Source organism: Balaenoptera physalus, assembly GCF_965194825.1.
Source record: "Balaenoptera physalus genome assembly, chromosome: 16".
Lineage (NCBI taxonomy): Eukaryota > Metazoa > Chordata > Mammalia > Artiodactyla > Balaenopteridae > Balaenoptera > Balaenoptera physalus.
Window position 1 is genome coordinate 90,575,737 of NC_138898.1, and position 18,611 is coordinate 90,594,347.

At 43.2% G+C, this 18,611-nt stretch overlaps 1 protein-coding gene across 8 annotated transcripts in view; it reads right to left on the reverse strand.

Moving 5' to 3' along the window:
- The window catches only part of SDK1 (sidekick cell adhesion molecule 1), a 1,005,745-nt gene extending 987,889 nt beyond the window's left edge, over window positions 1-17,856 (reverse strand). For 6 of the 8 annotated variants that reach the window (XM_082429098.1, XM_082429099.1, XM_082429100.1 and 3 more), the window contains exon 1: window positions 17,316-17,854. In XM_082429098.1, the coding sequence (XP_082285224.1) occupies window positions 17,316-17,562 (247 nt within the window). In that variant the 5' untranslated portion in view covers window positions 17,563-17,854. Of the gene's footprint in view, window positions 1-17,315 lie in introns of all 8 variants that reach the window. The other 2 variants (XM_082429101.1, XM_082429102.1) reach the window with 1 other exon arrangement.
- Window positions 17,857-18,611: the final 755 nt, after the last annotated feature.

Consider the following 18,611-nt stretch of genomic DNA (forward strand, 5'->3'; position numbering starts at 1 on the left):
TCTTATTCTATAAGCAGCAAAAGATATATGAAAGGTCTTATTTCCTCTCTTAACAAAGATAAGTAGTTGAAGAAATTCTGTACCTCAAGAAGGACTTATTCTGGGATGGTTGTAATTATTATTTAAACAGAAATTGCTTAAAATATGTAAAATATTTGACAAAAATCTACAAAAACCATAGACTGGCACCACAGATTCGGTTAGATTTCTGATGACTTATTTGTAAACAACAAAAATTAGTCAAAAGGCTTCCTCTATCTTTAGGGTGTTCATACACCAACCGAGACCCCCCCCCAAAAAAAATCAATATTAAACAAGGCCAGTTTGGGACTTCCCTGGTGGTCCAGTGGTTAAGACTCCATGCTCCCAATGCAGGGGGCACAGGGTCGATCCCCGGTCGGGGAGCTAAGATCCCTCATGCCGCACCGCGTGGCCAGAAAAACAAGGCCAGTTTTTTTAAAGAAGGAACTCTGACACTGAATGCTAAGCAGCAACCTACAGGAACATGAGTTCTTATTCTGTGTACCAAAAATACCTATTTTCAATTTTACTTGTAGCTTTCTCTATAGAGTCCAAGGTACTGTGTGTAAAGTAAGAAGGTGGGATAGGAGAAAACTTCCAACTGCAAAGGAGGACAAAGATGTCTGGAGCTAGAACGCCTACCTCTTGCAGTGTACACGTGCAACTATGAGGGGTGAGGAGGGAGAGAGGGGAAACTGTGTATGAAGCAGAACCTTCTGGCGCTTCTTAAGCCCACATCTCAGAACAGAATGGGGCGGCAGGGAAAATGAACCCAGAGGAACTGCCTCAAAAGGCAGAAGAGTTGTGGCTCTGCCACATCACACCCTCCACCACTTCTGAGTGAGTCTGAGGTGGGATTCATTTCCTCACTTTCTCAGGAAACACTGGTGCGGAGTTGAGCCGTCATCTCTCTAAACGTTCAAATTTTCAGAAAATTAAATGAAAAGAAAAAAAAAGGACTTCTAAGAACGCGAGATATCTAGACAAATGGAGGAAATCAGATTTTCAATATAAAGAAACAGTAACAAAAACGAACTCATCGAACAGAACATCTCAAACGTATTCTCATGTGCCACATTTCTATATATTTCCTTCAGTGATTACAGTTCTACGGCAGAAAGGCTGAGTTGGCAATACACAGACCAAGGACATGCAGACCATCACCAGATACCTTGGGAGAAGGTAACAGATCCTCACTCGTCACCACAGCATGTGACAGAAACTCAGTAGGGACGAAAACATTCAGGTGATCAAACAGTACACATATGTATCGTCCAAGTAGTGAAAACCTATCAAGGCCAAGAAGCCAGAAAACACAATCTTGAAGAGAGGATAAAAGAAACCTCTCAGATGTAAGCCAGCTTGCTTAGGCCACACCAGCCAGTAGGTATAGATGAAATATAGAAGTATAGAAGGTTCACTGACATGAACCTTCAAGTAGCCAGCTAAGCCCCCAGATGCTCTTCCAGACGCTCAGCCCCCTGGAAAGGCCCTACACCAGAATTCCCGGGTGCCCCAATCCTGAGTCCTCCAAGCGTCACAGCTTGGCAGACCGCATCAAGTGAGACTCACGCCTCCCCTGTGGGAAAGGGTGGGGCTTCCCACAGCTAGACTGCTTGTACCCTGAAGCAGAACATTAAAACCGCTCAGTAAGATAGCTCATCTAGTTTATGCACACCAAATTTTTTAATTTATTTTTTAAACACACCACACCCCGCGTACTATTCCCCATGAAGACCCACCGCCTCTGACTTATCCTGACAGTTTTTAATGAACAATGTGTCAATGCACACCCCCCACCCATGCACCCACACGCCCCCTCATAATTAGCCCCGTGGGCCAACCTCCTAGGGCCGCTTCCAGACAGGCCCACAGTTGAAGTGCTCCTGTGGCATCTTGGGCCCACACTTAATACTCTCTGACAATTGCCATCTGTATCCAGATCTCATTTCTATCCCAGCTGAAATCCCAACCACAAAAAGAATCACCCTGTCTAGTGACTTGACTAAATTTGATTGCCAATATTCAATTCATTCCAGAGTATCATCAACAGAAATATTCCTTCTCTGTTGAGGTTTATACTAAACCACAACTGATGGTACCCAATGCAATGGCAGGAGGATATCATCGGTCAGTAAAGTCATCAACAAGCCAAGAAACCTCAAAAGTAAAAGAATATTATTTATTGCGGAGAGGGTGAGGAGGAAAGGAGGAGAGACTATAAACAACAGACTGGAAGAAAAGGACAACCAAGGTAAGTTATGAGGTCAAGAAACATGTAATGCCTTCTGTGTATTTTATTTTAGCTGAAGAAGGAGAAACACATCAGGGGTTCATTTGATCTGATAAATTCATGAACCTAATAGCAGCTATGATTTATTAAGCAAGACACTGTGCTAAATGTTTTACATACGTTATCTCTTCTAATCCTTACAAAAACCTTGTGAAGAGATATTAACTTTTCATTTTATAAATGAGCAACTGAAACAGACAGGTTCTGTAACTTGCCCAAGGTCACACAGCTTATAAATGGCAGAGCCAGGATTTGAATCCAGCTCTAAGACTCAAGACACCATCATGTTATAATGCCAATACACCACAGCCAATGGCTTAAAAGCACATTTTCTATGTACGTATTTAAAAACGAGATATATCTGTATTTGCCAATACAAAATGATATCTAAGATACATTGTTAAGTGAAAAAAGAACTATGCTGAGGCCAGTCTCCAAAGTATGTAACAGTATGCTACCATCTATATAAAGCTAAAGGATATACGTATATGGTTGCATTACACATATCACTGAAAGAATACTCAAAACAGCGAACAGTGATGACCTCAAGTAGAAAGGACCAGGGGAATGAGGATCAGGAAAGCAGATCCTTTTCATACATATACTTTGGTATGATACAACTTTTTAACCCACTCATGTATTTTTTCATAGAGAATAAGTGCTACATAATAAAATATAACTGTAGACTAAAATCCTGTCATGAAAGGATACCTTAAGCCTTCCTGTTTACCAAAGCTAAATAAAATAAAGAGGCTTAAGAACCACAAAGGCATATCGATTTTAATAAAGCATCTTTTCTAGATGTTTCCACAAGCAAAGGGTACCTATTAACACTGCTCACATCCTAAATGTGGACCACACATGTTGCCACCCATAGAAAGAAATGCTGGTGAACATGGGAGGAGAGACTGCAGGTAGGAAACCTTGGTGAGGAAGGGAAGAACAACGGCCACTCAAAAACAGTAAGCCAAGAGAGACAGGAATAGGCAGAGGCAAGCCCACTCCTGACGGGCCCAAGGAAGCACCGCCAGAGAACGAAGCCAAGCCATAGAAATGGGCAAAGAAGATAAAGGCACATAAGCACCTTAAGCAAGGTAAGGGAAAGGCATTCTCACTTCCCAATCAGTCTGGAAAGTGGTAAGATGAAAACAAGATCAAAACACGCAGAGACCAATCCCCTTCGTTGTAATTCAAAGAATAATACTCCCATTCAGAATCAATATAAGTTTCTTTGCTTGTCTTGAAATATTTACTTTTGGAACTTCTACAATTTTTTTTTATTTATAATACAATTCAAAATTATTGGCAGTGCTTATTAAGCCCTCCCATTTTAAAAGGTTTGGATATCGTTTGCTCGAAGAAAAAGGTAGTCTGGCTAGCCTAAGCAAAAGGGAGACATACTGGAAAATAGACTTGAGGAAAGCTGCACATCCACACTTCGGGATCGGCGAGAACCAGAGAAGCGCTGAGGCTGCAGGATTTGTAGAATTCCACGAAAACAAGTCAAGAGATGACACAGCAGAGAAATGGCCAATGGGAGCCCCTGCTGTGTAGCAGGGTCATTCTCAGAAAATGGCACCTTTTGTACACTGCTGCATTCATTCATACATAATACTCTCCTAATTTGCATTTACATTATATTTAATATAAATTTATTAATAATTCATAATTCATGTAAAACACAAATTTAAAATCACTAATTTTCATTTATAAACTACATGCTTCAAAGTTTTTGTACATAATATCATCAAAACTTGAACTTATTAAATTTATTTGATATCAGAGTTGTTATTGGGAGAATGTGACACCAGAATCATAAAACAAAGATTAAACAGCACTAACTAAAAATCGATGGTACAAATGTGTTTATCAACCCATCTTTCAAAGGAGTTTTTGTGCTTACAATGAGCCTGTATTTTAGATACTGCACGCCGTTTTCCAAGTAGATGAACAAAATAAGGCCCAAAACAGTAACTTAAGTTTCCTCAAACAGAAAAAAAACACCAAAATCTCAAGTCCCCATTACTGCAATCTCAGCATGAACCACTAAACTACTTTAATACCATATTCCTCCTAAAATCCACTAATATCACATTATGGTAAATAACAATTGCTTTCACAATTTTTTTTAAAGTTATAAATGCTTGTTGTTTGAAACTTAGAACTTTCAGAAAAAAAGAAAAATTTCCCGTAACAGAGATAAGCACTTTAAGCAGGCTCGTCTATTCCTTCAACCATACTTGCTGCATATATTATAAAACAGTAATTTCTTATCCATTTCTGACTTAAAATTATATCCCCATTACTTTTTTAGTCTATTACACTTTTCAAAAGCAATCTAAGCCCATTACAGAAAATCAGAAATTAGAGAAAAGGAAAAGGAAAAAAAGTCACCAAGAAACGGCTGCTATCAATATCCTGGTGCATTGCCTCCCAGACCCTTTCCTATTGACCTATATATGGATGACCCTATGTCAGAAACTTCCCACCACATGTGCTCATGTCACACACAATGGGCAGCACAGTGTAAGGACCAAGAGCAGGGGCTCTGGAGTCAGCCAGCACTGCACTGAAAGCCCAGCTGCACCACTTACTAAGTAGGTGACCTTAAACTCTCTGTACCACAATTTCCTCATCTATAAAATAGGGTTGTCACAAGATTATAAGATACTGCATAGCAAGATCCTAGCACATTGCCTGATGCATGAGAAGCACTCAATAAAGACACACTATTACACTGTACAAACCGTGCTATAACCTCATTTTTCACCTAATATATTCTGAACAGCCTTCCATGTCAATTAGATCCACTTCTATCTACAACATTTTTTTAATACCAGCATAGTACAGTAGTTTTCTCATGTGCTACGTCAGCCACTAGAAAAGATGTCAGAAAAATTCAGACCCTCACCATTTTGGTCAGCGTCACCTGCCTCTAGCTCACACACAGGGCAGAGGACTCCAACCAAACCAGCTTGCCCCCTAAAAGGGGGGAATGGGAGTCACAGCAGGTTAAGACTCCCAATGTTTCCTCAATAGCTGATTTGGGAGAAGTCACAGGGCAAATGGGGTTTGGCTGTTTGTGGTTTTTTTAAATGTTTTTTATCGTCAATAGTATCTATGATGAAATTCAGTTTATTTACCGAAGAAAGAGCAAGTTTTAACGCAAAGAACTGCAGTTTTAAAAAACCCTCTTAAGCTGTATTTTCAGATAATAAAATGCTAAACTGTATATTTTAAATTGCTACAAAGTATCCATCTAAATAGAAGCATACCACAACTTACATTTCACACTTTTGATCCCACAGAGAACAGCAAAGTTAGAGATGCAGATGACTGTTGTCTAACTATACTACTGTGATACTAGATTTAAGTAATTTTCAAAGTCCAGGAGTTGGTCAAAAACAACTAGCCAATCATATCAAGTTGACACAAAACGGCAAACGTCTACATTCTCATCTGCCATTTATCCTCATCCGTTGAGCTTTTTCGTGTCTTAACCACTGTCCTCCCTCAATATGTATGCTTTCCCTCAAATGTTATTAAACGTAGTTTACCCTTGTGCACTGAATCTCTGATAGCTAAGATCCAAGTTCTATTTTTCCACAGCTAAGACCCCAATTTGGAATGTAAAGGAGGTCATTTTGGAATGTGTTGGCTAAACATGAAGGTCTTGATATTTGGTTCTATCTGGCAAGAATCTTGCTATTATCCAGACAATGAATTCCTCACTCCTATTGCTTAGTTTCTTTTACCTGAATCCTTCATCTTTGCGTTCCCAAGTGCTAAGCTGAATGCCCAGACTCTAACGTGGCCTGCCTACTTGCAGCCCTACTAGGATTCTGTTTAAGCTGATCTCCTAGGTTCTGAACCCTCTGTCAGCACTTCACTATTTGTATTCCACTCCTTCCTTCGACTTTCAATTTCTTTCGTCTTGAAATACATCTTTTAGTAGTTCCATCAGCAAAAGTCTACAAGTGATCAACTTTGTCTTTATCTACAAAGCTTTCATTTCACTTTTACTCTTGAATATTACTTCATATGGATACAGAATGCCAGGCTGATGTTTGTTTCTCCCCCAAAGCATTTTGAAGATATTATTCTATCATCTTCTGCTACCAACAAAATGTCTTCCAGATATTTAGACAATGACTTTCTTCGGGTTGCTTCTGTCTTATTTCTAATGTTTCATGTACAATGTGTTTAGGTGTGGATTTGTTTTTATTTATCCTGCTTGGGTTCACTATGCTTCGTGGACCTAAGAACTCAAGCCTTGCATTTATTATGGAAAACTGTCAACCATTATATCTTTGGAGAGTTTCTCTCCCACTCTATTTCCTCTTTCAGGAAGCTCACAGAAATCGGTAATGGTGAACTTTCTCATACTAAAGTTCATGGGTCTTATCCACTCATTTTCCACCTCTGTCTCTCAGTACTGAATTACAAGCAATTTCCTTGGAACTCCTCAAAGATCAATAGTTTTCTCTTCATTTATATCCACTCAGCTGTTTAACCTGTCCATTGAGGTTACTTGAGGTTTCTAGAAATTCTATTTGGTTCCTTTCCAAATCCATGTGTTCTTTTTACAACCTGTGATGTTTTTTCATTGCAGTCTTACCCCTTTTATCTCTAGTAATTTTAACCAAGTGATTTCTGTCCTATGTCCCAGGAGCACCTTTCTCCTATTTACACATCTGCCAAAGCTCCTCCATAGTGATTCACTTCCTCGTGTGGCCGCGATGTTTTATTGCAAGTTCACCCTCGGCATGAGCTGTTTCTTCTGTCAGAGTCCCCAGACTCATCTGCTCTGCAGGACAGTTGTACACTTACGTCTGAGGGCTCCACTGGCTCCCACAGTTCTGGACCAGATTTTGTGCTAACTTCTTAGCTTGAGGGTTAGTTGCACTGCAAGAAGTGTTAAATTTTAACCTACCGCCAGTGTGAGGTACAGCTTTTCTCTTTTCTTATTCCTAATTATGCACAGCCCCAGGAGGATAGCATGTTTCTTTGCACTCCCTCAGATCAGTGGGCAAGGCTTTTCTAGTCTTCTTTTCACAGATGGGACAGCTTCAAGATTTTGTACAGGAGGACACCAACTCCACCTTCCTTCTTTACACAGACCTAAGACCACGTTTCCTGTTTCTCCATGAGACCCTCAGGTCCATGCCCTTGGGGCCTATACTCAGATCTGAAACCACCACAGGCCTTGAGTTCCCAATTACAGCCTCGCTTTGAATTCTCTTTTCACCTGTGGCACCTGGGATTTCCTGGTTTACCAGGCTCAGGAATGCTTTTGCTTTTCCTTGTTCTGTTTTGTCCGCAGTTTCGATGCGTCTGCAGCAGGAAGGGAGTGGAAGTCCTCTCTAACAGTTCTGGCAGCAGTGTCACCAGAAGGCTCCAGGAGTTGCAGAATAGGAAACTGTGAAATGATCACTTCAGAGAATCGTGATGATTACTCACAATTTTGCCAGATGACAACAGCCCATATTTTTTTTCAGCCTCGAGAACAGTTTTTAAATTGGAAAAAATAAATATTCCCAAGGTATTTCAAGATCATTTTGTCACTACACACTTCAAATGCCTTCATAGTTCTTTTCTTGAGAATTTTAACAGTATGAGAAAAACGCCTGTTGACTGACTCCATTTTCTCACTGCCCATTCATTCTCTAATCAACTTCAATCTGCTTTATAGTCCTACAACTCTAGTGAAATTATACTAAAAAGGATCAACATTTACCACCTTATCAACAAATCCAATGGCCTTTCCTTGGTCCTCATATCAAATTCATTCTCATCAATCCAATCTCTTCCTCCTTCAATTTATCCAGTAAGTCACTGCCACATTAACATGACTACACATCAACTGTTCACACTCCCCATTCTGTCCTAGTGGCTTATTAATACCTAGTACTACGAGAAAAGACGAAATGAATGAGGCATGATTCCTGTTTACAAAAGTGTAAACAACGATACCACCACCTAACACTTACTAGATACATACTATGTACGTGGCAAGGTGCTACATACCTTATCTGTGATCGTATCAACTGATCCTCAGAATAGCTATATGAAATAGGTACAATTATTAAGAAGGTAAAATTGGACAATTATACTTCAGGGATGAGAAATAATGCCTAAAGAAGATTAAGTAGCCCACCCAAGGAAGCACAGCTAGCTTTTATGACTCAGTTTTATTTTATGCCAAGCCCATCCTCTTAAACATGCTATACTATCTCCACAAGTATTTATACCAAAAGCCCAGATTGCAAAATGCATATATCCAAACATCTTCTTGACAGGTCTCTCTGGATGCCTCAAAGGTACTTCACATTAATACATTCAAAACCAAAATCATGACCTTGCTGCCCAAACTGAGGTGGTCTAACCTCAGCGAATGACTCCCTTAATCAACCAGTCATGCAGGTCAGAAGCCTGGATGCCACCCGTGACATATTCTCACTCAACCTCCATATCCAACCTACTGCCAAGTCCTGTCCATCTTTTCCCCTGTCTCTCTCCCTACCCATCCGTCCTCCTCTCTCCACCTCCAACCCTACCACCCTGGCTCAAGCTACTACTTTCTCTCAACAGATGACACAGTTTAACTTGTCTATAGTCATTCTGGCTTCTCCCAACCCCTTCTCGATTTTGCAACCAAAGTGCTCTTTTCTTCTCAAGATAATGTTTTTAAAATGCAAACCTGACCATTTCACAAATTTCACAACCAAAGCTTTAAGTCAATCTTTATTTCAGGATCTGAAGCAACAGGAATGTAAAGACTGGCAATAGCCCCATTTTAGTCACAAAGAGAAAGGCAATTTCAGTGAGAGTCAAGAAGGACCCCAACACAGGAACAGAAGGAGAGATGATGACAGAGGACAGCACCTGAGGGGTTTCAAATACTTGGCTCTAGTTATCCCTGAGATGGAGCTGAATCCTACATCTGCCAAGTTTCAAAGTATTCTTCTTGTTACACTGATACCCCAAGATGCCTCCAATAAAGTCTTTTTTTTTTTAAACGTCATTCAGACTAAGTTTCTAGTTTGCAACCAAGAGAGTCTTAGCAAAGGAGAAAAAAAAAAACCAAAAAACCTTAGAAGAGCCAAGAAGACACACTTAGAAAAAGGGGACATACCTACACGGCAAAAATAAAACAAATTCCACATAAAGTAAAAATACCTTTGGCCAGAAAATATATAAATATGTTCAATGTTTATAATCTCATGTATCTCCTCCTTTTAAAGGTGTTACATAAAATGCTGGAGGGTAAGAGCCATGTTTTCTTTTATGTTCTGCAAATCATCACAGCTTACTGTAGAGCTAAATACTGAATTAAAAATTAGTAGTAAAAGCATGACTGTACGATAATATAAATCATAAAGTTGCATCCTTGGAAACCCACTCCCTCTGGGAACAGTTTATACATGCACTCATGTAAATAAAATGTCTTTTCCTAGTAATACTTTACCACTATTCTATTTCCTGGTTGTGATTTCCATTGTAACGTATTACAAACTCACCTTGCTCATAGACAAGAATTTTATATATTGCATGAAGTGCTGAAAAGCAGTGTACCATGGAAGGGGGAAAAAAACAGCTATGGAAACTAGAGATTACATCCTATAGAAGTACTTTTTCTGTTGCCATCTGGTGGTTCATGTATTAAATCAACACTGACACTCATTGTACAGAAGGGCTCGGTACACAAAATCAAAACCTCCTATTCTTTTTCCATCATGTTTAACACCTAGGGGGAAGGCAAGAAAGGACTGACCTTCGCTTTGAAAATAGTCCCTCTTTCACGAAACCATAAATACACACACAAAATTAAGGATCACACTAAAGAGAAAAACCCATAGACACCTGTGGATATAATCATCCTTATCTACATATGAATAGGTTATACCCATGTGATATAAGCTATGATATCCCTCCTTACCCCAAATCTAACTTCTTCCTTACTAGCCTGCTTGGTTTGGTAAAATTCTTAATAAAGGCAACTACCGGCACTCTGAGTAGCCATACTCCTCTTCCAGTTGCCATAGTCATTCTTTAGTTACCTCCCTGTATTCTTTTTCTTGGAGAGATCATTCATCTTCATAAAAATCAAGCTTACATATTTGAGAGCTTCCAAAACTCTCACAATAAAGAATCATGTCTAGAATACAGAGTAGAGTTCTGAAAGGGAGAAAAAGCAACAAAACATTGCACCAAAGGCTGAATTTATCTATGTAATAATATGGGCCCAGGAGTCCAATTCTCTGAAGTCCGCATCTCCAAAGTTAAACACACACATGCACACACACACACCAAACCCAAAAACACTGCAGAAACTACAGTCTTAGCTCATGTTCAACAAGCTAATCTCCAAAGATCAGCTTAGCTCATGTTCAACAAGCTAATCTCCAAAGATCAGTAAATTAATAGATTTACCTGGCTGACATATTTGTTATTAAGAAATTGGATCATTTAATTGATAGTTGTTACCTTCACTAGACATTGTCTGTATATCAACAGAGTGCCAGCTAAGCCTGTTAAAGTGAAAAGTAATTATTTTGTTAATTTTGAGGACCTTCTGATTTACTGAAAGTCCCTAATGAAGACAATTAACCAACATAACATTAGGTTGCCTCCAGAAACATCAAGAGAACACCACCTACTAATCTCTTCGATTACTGATGGTCATTGTCCGGTAAACATAAACATTCTCATATCACTATTTCATATCTTCTAAAATTTCTCACTGCATTAAGTACCTCCTAGATTTCAATTAGCCTTGCCCTTTCCCTTCCAGCCGTTTAAATAAATAAGCATCTCGCATTTTAAAGAAATTTATTCCCCCAAACTTCAGGCTTACACTGATAAATTACGGCACTAATTCATTTTACAGAACCTAACATTTTGAGCATGAACCACTTTCAGGCTAGAGTAAATATATCGTGTGTAAGATGGCAGCCCCTAAGGAGAAATGTTATACTGCATCTTCGTTGTTTTCGACATTGTAAATACCACGGTAAAAGTAAAATGAAGAGAATCAGGTTCTAAGAGCCAAGACATATGGAGTTATAGAATCACCAGATAGAAGACACAGAGAGTTTGGTGAAGGGCAGAAAGGATATGACAAAATACAGATCAAAGAATCAGAGCAGAACGATTTTGAAGATCTAGTCTAACCCCCAACTTTTACAGGTGAAAAAAATCAACTCAGAAGCTAACAGACCTGCTTATATTGCAAGTTAGTTACAGAATAAAATCGAAACCAGGTCTAGTAACACTTATCCCAATGCTTCTTCCATTCACCTCATCCCTGTTTCTAGAAAAGCTTTGTAAACATTCTCATTCCCACAACACCTACAGGAGACCCTGGGGATGGGACGCCTGGAGCCAGGCTAAGGCAGTGAACCTCTGGCTTTAGAAGCTGCCTGCCAGAAGTCATACCACCTAAATACTAGAAGAGCAAACAGAAACAAGAGTTTCCTGACGCAGTGCTCCCCTACATTTTTAATTTTTGTATTTGGATATGGTAAGAATAGTGTTAAAATAATGAAGCTGTAAGACTAATAATAATGTATTTCTCCAGAACAGGTCTCAGGTATGGGATCAATAACTGGCAGGTAGGTATCTATCAAACTATGACAGACTTTTGTAGTTCAGGGAATCATTAAAAAACATAAGACTAATTTCTATGCGTTACTACAAAAGGATGACACGAGGTGCCATCACTGTAGTCCCAACTGACAAAATATATTCTCTCTTGGGATCATAGGTACAAATATTTATAATCTGTTTTATTAAAAGAGATTTACAAATTGAGGAGAAATTTTAAGAAAATGCCTTATAGAACTGATGAAGTCAAATTACGAATTAGAATGAAAGAGACTACACGTATTAAAATGATCAGTTACATTAGGTAAATATGTACCATCGCTTACTGTATTCACCAGATCATAAAACTTACATCGACACCTTTACTTTTTTTTTTTTTTAAAGATAATTCTACTTTAACTCCTCTTTATACTATACCTTTCACCCTGATTTTCATTCCGCACCCTCAGTTTTACTCAACTTCCACTGATTTGGACTTAAACGGTGTACTCTTAAAACTGCTGCTTTTCTTACTTCTTACAGAAATTTAAGTCATGACCTAGGCAAAATCCAGCTTCTGAGTTTTCACTCTGTGTCTGTTCTATCCTCTAGATTTAGTCAGCAGACATTATGGTCTCTGACCTCAGGGACACCTGGAGGAAGGTCCTGAGTCTCCCAACAAAAACAATACAAGGACTCTTAAGAAAGGATAGAACATAAAGGCAACTGGGAGATAGAATTTAACTACGATGTCTTGTTTGAACCCACTCCATCACCCACTTAACGTTTCAGAATGACTTTGTTTTACTCCAATATTTGACGACAAAGGAAACTTCCTGGCTAGATATAATCCCAACATATAGCTAACCTTAACTCTCGTTAGATAAAATGCATGTTAACAAAAGATCAGTACCTTACAAACCCCACCTCTCTATTTCCATTTAAAGGACTTATGCATGTACTTGAGTGAGAATAAAAGAATTTTCCAAGTGTTCTTCAAAGAAATGGTTAGTATGCTCCTAGTGGTCAATTCTGGGGAGTTCAAATCTGCCAACTGACTGCCACAACCCCATTCTCAATTGGAATTTGACATTTACATTATGAGAAAAAAAAAAATTCTTCAAAAAGAAAAACCAAAATGGCAAGTCATTTTCTTATGGGAGAGGGATAGTTATATACAGGGGGCTATGCATATTCTTCTGTATTTTCCAAATCGTTTAACGTAATTTTTATTGTTTTACGGTAACAGTAAATTAGGTAACCCGAACCTTGAGGTCATGTAACTCAATACAGCATTTGGAAAACATCAGCTGCCATCTTCCCTCTGGTATTGACCAGATTGCTCTCCCTCCCCATATGAAGCCACAGGCTGCACGGGAGACACTCCAGCCCGCCGGTTATGAGCATAAACTGTGGATTCGGCAGCCTGCTTTCCAGTCTGCTTCCACCACTAGTCCTGAGGCCTTAAGCAAATTAGTTAACAGTTCAGTACCTCAGTTTCCTCACAGGTAAAATGAGTACAAAATGCTACTTGCCTCTCAGGGGTTGTTGTAACGAGTAAATGAGCCTACCTGTAACGCACTTAGTGCGTGGCACGTAATAAGGGCTCAGTAAAGGTGAGGTACAGGTGGCCATACATAAGACTGCAGAGAGGGTGATAATCGCTTATTGTCAGATTTACAAGACGGTTACCAACCAAGCGGCCAGTTGCCACCTGTTAAACATGCAGTGGTCTAATAAAATTTAATCAGTAAGTACCTGAACACTTACTAAGTGTAGTACTCTCTATGAAGACTCTCTAGTGAAGCTGCCAGCCTGGAACTCAAGTTCCACTTGAAACTCAAATTACAAAGATGTGAGGAGAAGGGGGTCTAGGGGTAAGAGGAACAGGGCAAACAAACCACTGCAGGGAGAATGGGAAGCAACCAGGGCCCAAAAGGCAGCTAGATGTGTACTGAACCCGATTAGCACTGTTTTGAGATTTCTCCAGCAAACCAGTGGCAGAGAAGCCTGATTAGTAGGCCTTACTCAAGGCTGAGATCGGCCCAAGAAGAAGGATCCAGGTAGGGTCCAGGTCACAGCAAGTCAGGCTAAGGATGACAGAGAATTGGGTGTGATTATGGGATTGGCCAACAAGGATAAAACTGTAACACAAAGATACAAGAATCACATGTGGAGTTTTTAAATGCACAAATTCTCCCTCCAAAGACCTCCAGGTTGGAGGTAGAGCCCAGATGAGTGTATTTTTAAATTGCACTGGTGATGCTGATGCAAACCCCAGACTAGCACAAAGCAGGAGCTCAACAATGTCAGTAGGAATAAACAGAATGAGCGACTGAAAAGCTAATTAAGTCTGGAAGAAATTTCAAAGTTTGAGATCATGAACATGGAACAAGTGAAAATCAGCTCAAAGTGCAGAAAGCTCACTGGAATTGGGGGGAGGGGGGGAGGTACACACACTATAGAACCACAAGACCAGCCAGAAACAAGGTTAAAAGAAAAATCAAGTCATGTGATCTTACGTAAAAAGGATTACAGCAATGGTTCTCAAACTTGGCTGAACACTGGAACCACCTGAGGAGTTTTTAAATCTCCTGATGCCCAGGTCAAACCTCAAGTCAAATAAAACAAATTCTGGGAATGAGATCCAAGCTTCGGTATTGCTCCCAGGTGATTCGAATGTGCAAATATGTTCGAGAAACACTGGGAAAGAGAGGGTCCAGGAAATCAGCAGGTGAAGGGAATGAGGAAAATCCAGGCAATCCAAGTTGGTGGTTCTCAAACTCTTGGTGTGTATCAGAATCACCTGGAAGCAAGCTCATTTCTTCCATGTGGCTCACTGAAGAACAGAAGGAGCTGGCCCTCTACAGGTTCCCCCAATTCCCCAGGTAATTCTGATACACACCAAAGTTGGAGAATCATGGTTCCAAGTGGCTAGAAATAACTCCAAAGGAGAAACTAAGAACTATGAACCACCCCAAGCAGTAACTGAGAGCGTTCCTACCCCTCTGCACCTGATGAATACAACTTAACATGAGGCTGTACTGAACACTACCAGAATCAATACACCTGTAAAGGTCCAGCAGTAAAGCTAAGGCACCACAGGTCTCACACACATGACACTTGCAATCCCGCCATCCTCCGCCTCAAAAGGCACCCTTCTACAACACTCACGTCTGGCTCCTAGTGGACAACATACCGAAAGTATGCATTGCCACCTGCCTTTCACAATTAGAAAGCAATCTAGAAAAGTTACAAACACACTAATAAGCAGAGTATATAATTCAAATTCCCATTACCATGTAGAAAGAAACCCAGGACTATTAAAGCTACATTGGGAAGATGTGAACCTGTTTCACATAATGGTCAATTACGCACTCTGCTTATAACTTGGGCTATGTAACTCTATGTAACTTTTACTGGTTAATATTGCACTTATTTTCTCCCAAGATATCATGACCAAACCTAGCCACATGAAATGCCATTAGAAGGAAACAAAGAGAAATTAGGAATTGCTTCACCTAGCTACATAGTAATATAGTACTTGTGACCAGTTCCAACCAAGTGGTAGGTATTCCATTTAGAATGTTACATTTTATCTGATAAGATTCAAGAGAATACTTCCCCATGCATATGACCAACTCATCATCCCATCAGAAATCTCTATAGCAGCACCAGAATTTTCATTTTCAAGATACATGAGCTTTTGTGAAATGGTGACATCTCCCCTGTAATATGAATTTTCAATATAATATAAAAAATGATGGATATATTACACATTTCACAGAGCACAGAGAACAGAAACCTGTCAATGAATTTAGAATTTGTTACAACCTATTTGAAATTTTACACTAAAAGATCTGTTCACTCTATAAACCATGTAAATGTAAAATAGGTACCCATGTTTTATACTGGTAACGAGGAATAAAATACTCCTGCTTAACAAAGTTTGTTGCCTTAGTACTTTTTTAAAATTAATTTTCATTAACACAATTGTAAAAAGCAACACGCCAGACAGCCTTCAAACTGATAAAAAGTTGAAATCTGCATAATATTACTTCAAAACAAAGCCAGATTTTTTTCCCCACCATTTGAATTTGTGCACTAATCTTTAGATGTATAAATGTACAGGGCTTATTGCAAAGTGCAAGTCACTGTTTTAGAAAAAAACAAAAAAGGAAAACTTAATAAACACCCTTTTCTATCTTAAAGGTCATCCCTAAGTGATTTAAATTTCTTCATTCGAACCTGGCTTCTCTGGCAATCTACAGATCCCATTTTACAAAACGACTTAATGCTTTTCTACCAAAGTCTGTCATTAAGCAAAAAAGCACAAACAAGCGAAACGAAAATTTTCCAAGTAATGGAGGAGAGTTAAATTAACCAGAAATACGGCAATTTGCTTCCATGTAGCAAAACATGAAAGCGGGCACTTAGGAAAGCCTTTGGGAGAGGGCGGGGAGGACCTCAGTGCACATCGATTAGGTTAACAGTAACAAAAGAAGGATGAGTTATCTGTTAAACTATCGATGACAGTTCTGAGCTCAGACCTTTAAGATGTGATTCCATTTAAATCATTATCCGTCGCTACACACACATCACCTTCCCTGGACACTGAACACGGCTAATTTAAGTTTAGGGCTCCCATCTGCCGTCCACCTGTCTCCTTCCATATCCCACGACGCTAAGAACCACCAAAGCCAATTCCCCTGAAGCTGCCCACGCAGGTACACGGATCTTAAAAGACCGCACCAAAAGGACGCGTGGAGCTAGCTACTTCCACCTTTCGCTGCTTGCTTACACCTTTATTCTTTCCAGACACGCAAACTTCAGCGAGGAGGTCTGCTCAGAGGCAGGGGGTACGTGCCGGGTCGTTAAAAGAACCCAGATTTCGGGGACAGCTCGGCTCGGGAGAGATGCCACCTCCCTTTTCAAACGGCCATTTGGCACCGGTAGACGGACAGCATCTACTCAGAGACCAGCACCGACGCAACAAAAACCACGGGGGGGGGGGGCGGGGGGGCAAAGCCGAGGGGAGAGGCCGCGGGCACCCAAAGTTCTGCTCTAGCAACTGCCGGGCTCCCCCTGGGGTCAGGCACCGGACCGGAGAGATGCGGGGTCTGGGACAGCGGCTCCAGGTGCCCGGCACCTGGAACCCGACGAGAGTCAGCCACTGAGCCCGCAGAGGAGCGGCGGGCTCCCAACTCGGAGGCTCGGCGCCCGGCTCCGCTCAGGTCCAGCGAGCGGCACTCGGGCGCGCCTCCCCGCGTTCGCCCAGCTCCCGGGCCCCGTCCGCCCCGCTCCCCGGCCCGCGTCCGCCCAGCTCCCGGCCCCGGTCCGCCCCCCGCCCCGCTCCCCGGCCCGCGTCCGCCCAGCTCCCGACCCCGGTCCGCCCCGCTCCCCGGCCCGCGCCTACCTTGAGCCAGCGCCCGGAGCAAGTGCAGCTGCAGCGCCGCGAGCGCCCACCATCCGCGCCGCCGGCCCGCGCTCAACTTTGTCGCTGGCCTCCCGGCGCGCTCCCCCTCGTCCTCGCCGAGGCTCCCGGGCGCCGCGCGGGCTCCCCAGGGCCGCCGCCGCCGCCGCTCGGGGCCAGGCAGGGACCCCCGCGGCCGCCCCGGGCCCGCCGCGCCGCTGCCGGCCGCCAGCCGCACGCCCCCGGCCATGCTGAGGAGCCGCCGCCCCCGGCCTCGGGCCCCGTGAGCGGGACGGCGGGCGGTGGCCTCCGGGCCGGGCGGCCAGGTACGAGGGGCGCCGGGCGCTGAGGGGAGCGGCGGGGGAGAAGTTGTCAGCGGGGAGATGACAACCTGTCACGCCGCCCCCGCGGCCGGAGCGCCCTGGCCGCGCCGCGTCTCAAGAAGGGTCCGGCGGGCGCTGAGAAGACGCCGCCGCCCCCGCCGCGCGCGGAGGAGAAAGTGCGCCCTCCCGCCCGCGCGCCGCCGCTCGCCCGCCGCCGCCGCGCCCCATTCACAGCCCGGCCGCACGCGCCGCCCGCCCGCGCCCGCCGCCGCCGCTGATTGGCCGAGGGGAGGCGGCCGGCGGGGCCCACGTCCCGCCCCCACTCCCTCGACTGTTTTCAAACTCGCCGCGCCCGCCCGCCTGGAATTTCGCGCCGGGCCCCGGCCTCGACTCGGGCGGCTTCCCGCGCCGGCTGCGCCCCCTAGGGACGCACGGAGGGCACTGCAGGCCGGCGCCGGCTCGGCACGCGAGCCCCTAGCTGCTCCCTCTGGGGCGGCTCCGGCGTCGCCCCGCCCAGCAGTGCCTGCGCGCAGGTGGGCTCGCACGTGCGGCTGAGGGCCCGGCGGAAGGCAGGGTGCGGGCCGGGACCACTGGGCGAGCCCCTCCCGGCGCCCGGGCCCGCCCTCCCCGCCGCCCGCGGGAGCCGCCCCTCCCACCGGCAGGCTCCGTGTTCGCGTGCTTACGCGCCAAGTTGCGGGGATTGCAAACGAGAAACACGCTTGATCGGGTTCTCAATTCCCAACAGCAAAAGGCACCTGTGGGTGTAGACCCGCAGCCTGTTGAGAGGAGTGGACGCAGGCTTTGTAGGGGCGTCCAAGGTCATGGGTGGCCTGCGGGGAGCACAGCGCCGGCCGCTTCATACCGTGGGGTGGGCCGGTCCCCTAGGGGATGGGTCCACTAGGGGAAGCGTCCCCTAGGGGGAGGGTCTCATAGAGGGAGGGTCTCCTAGAGGGGGGGGTCCCCTAGGGGAAGTGTC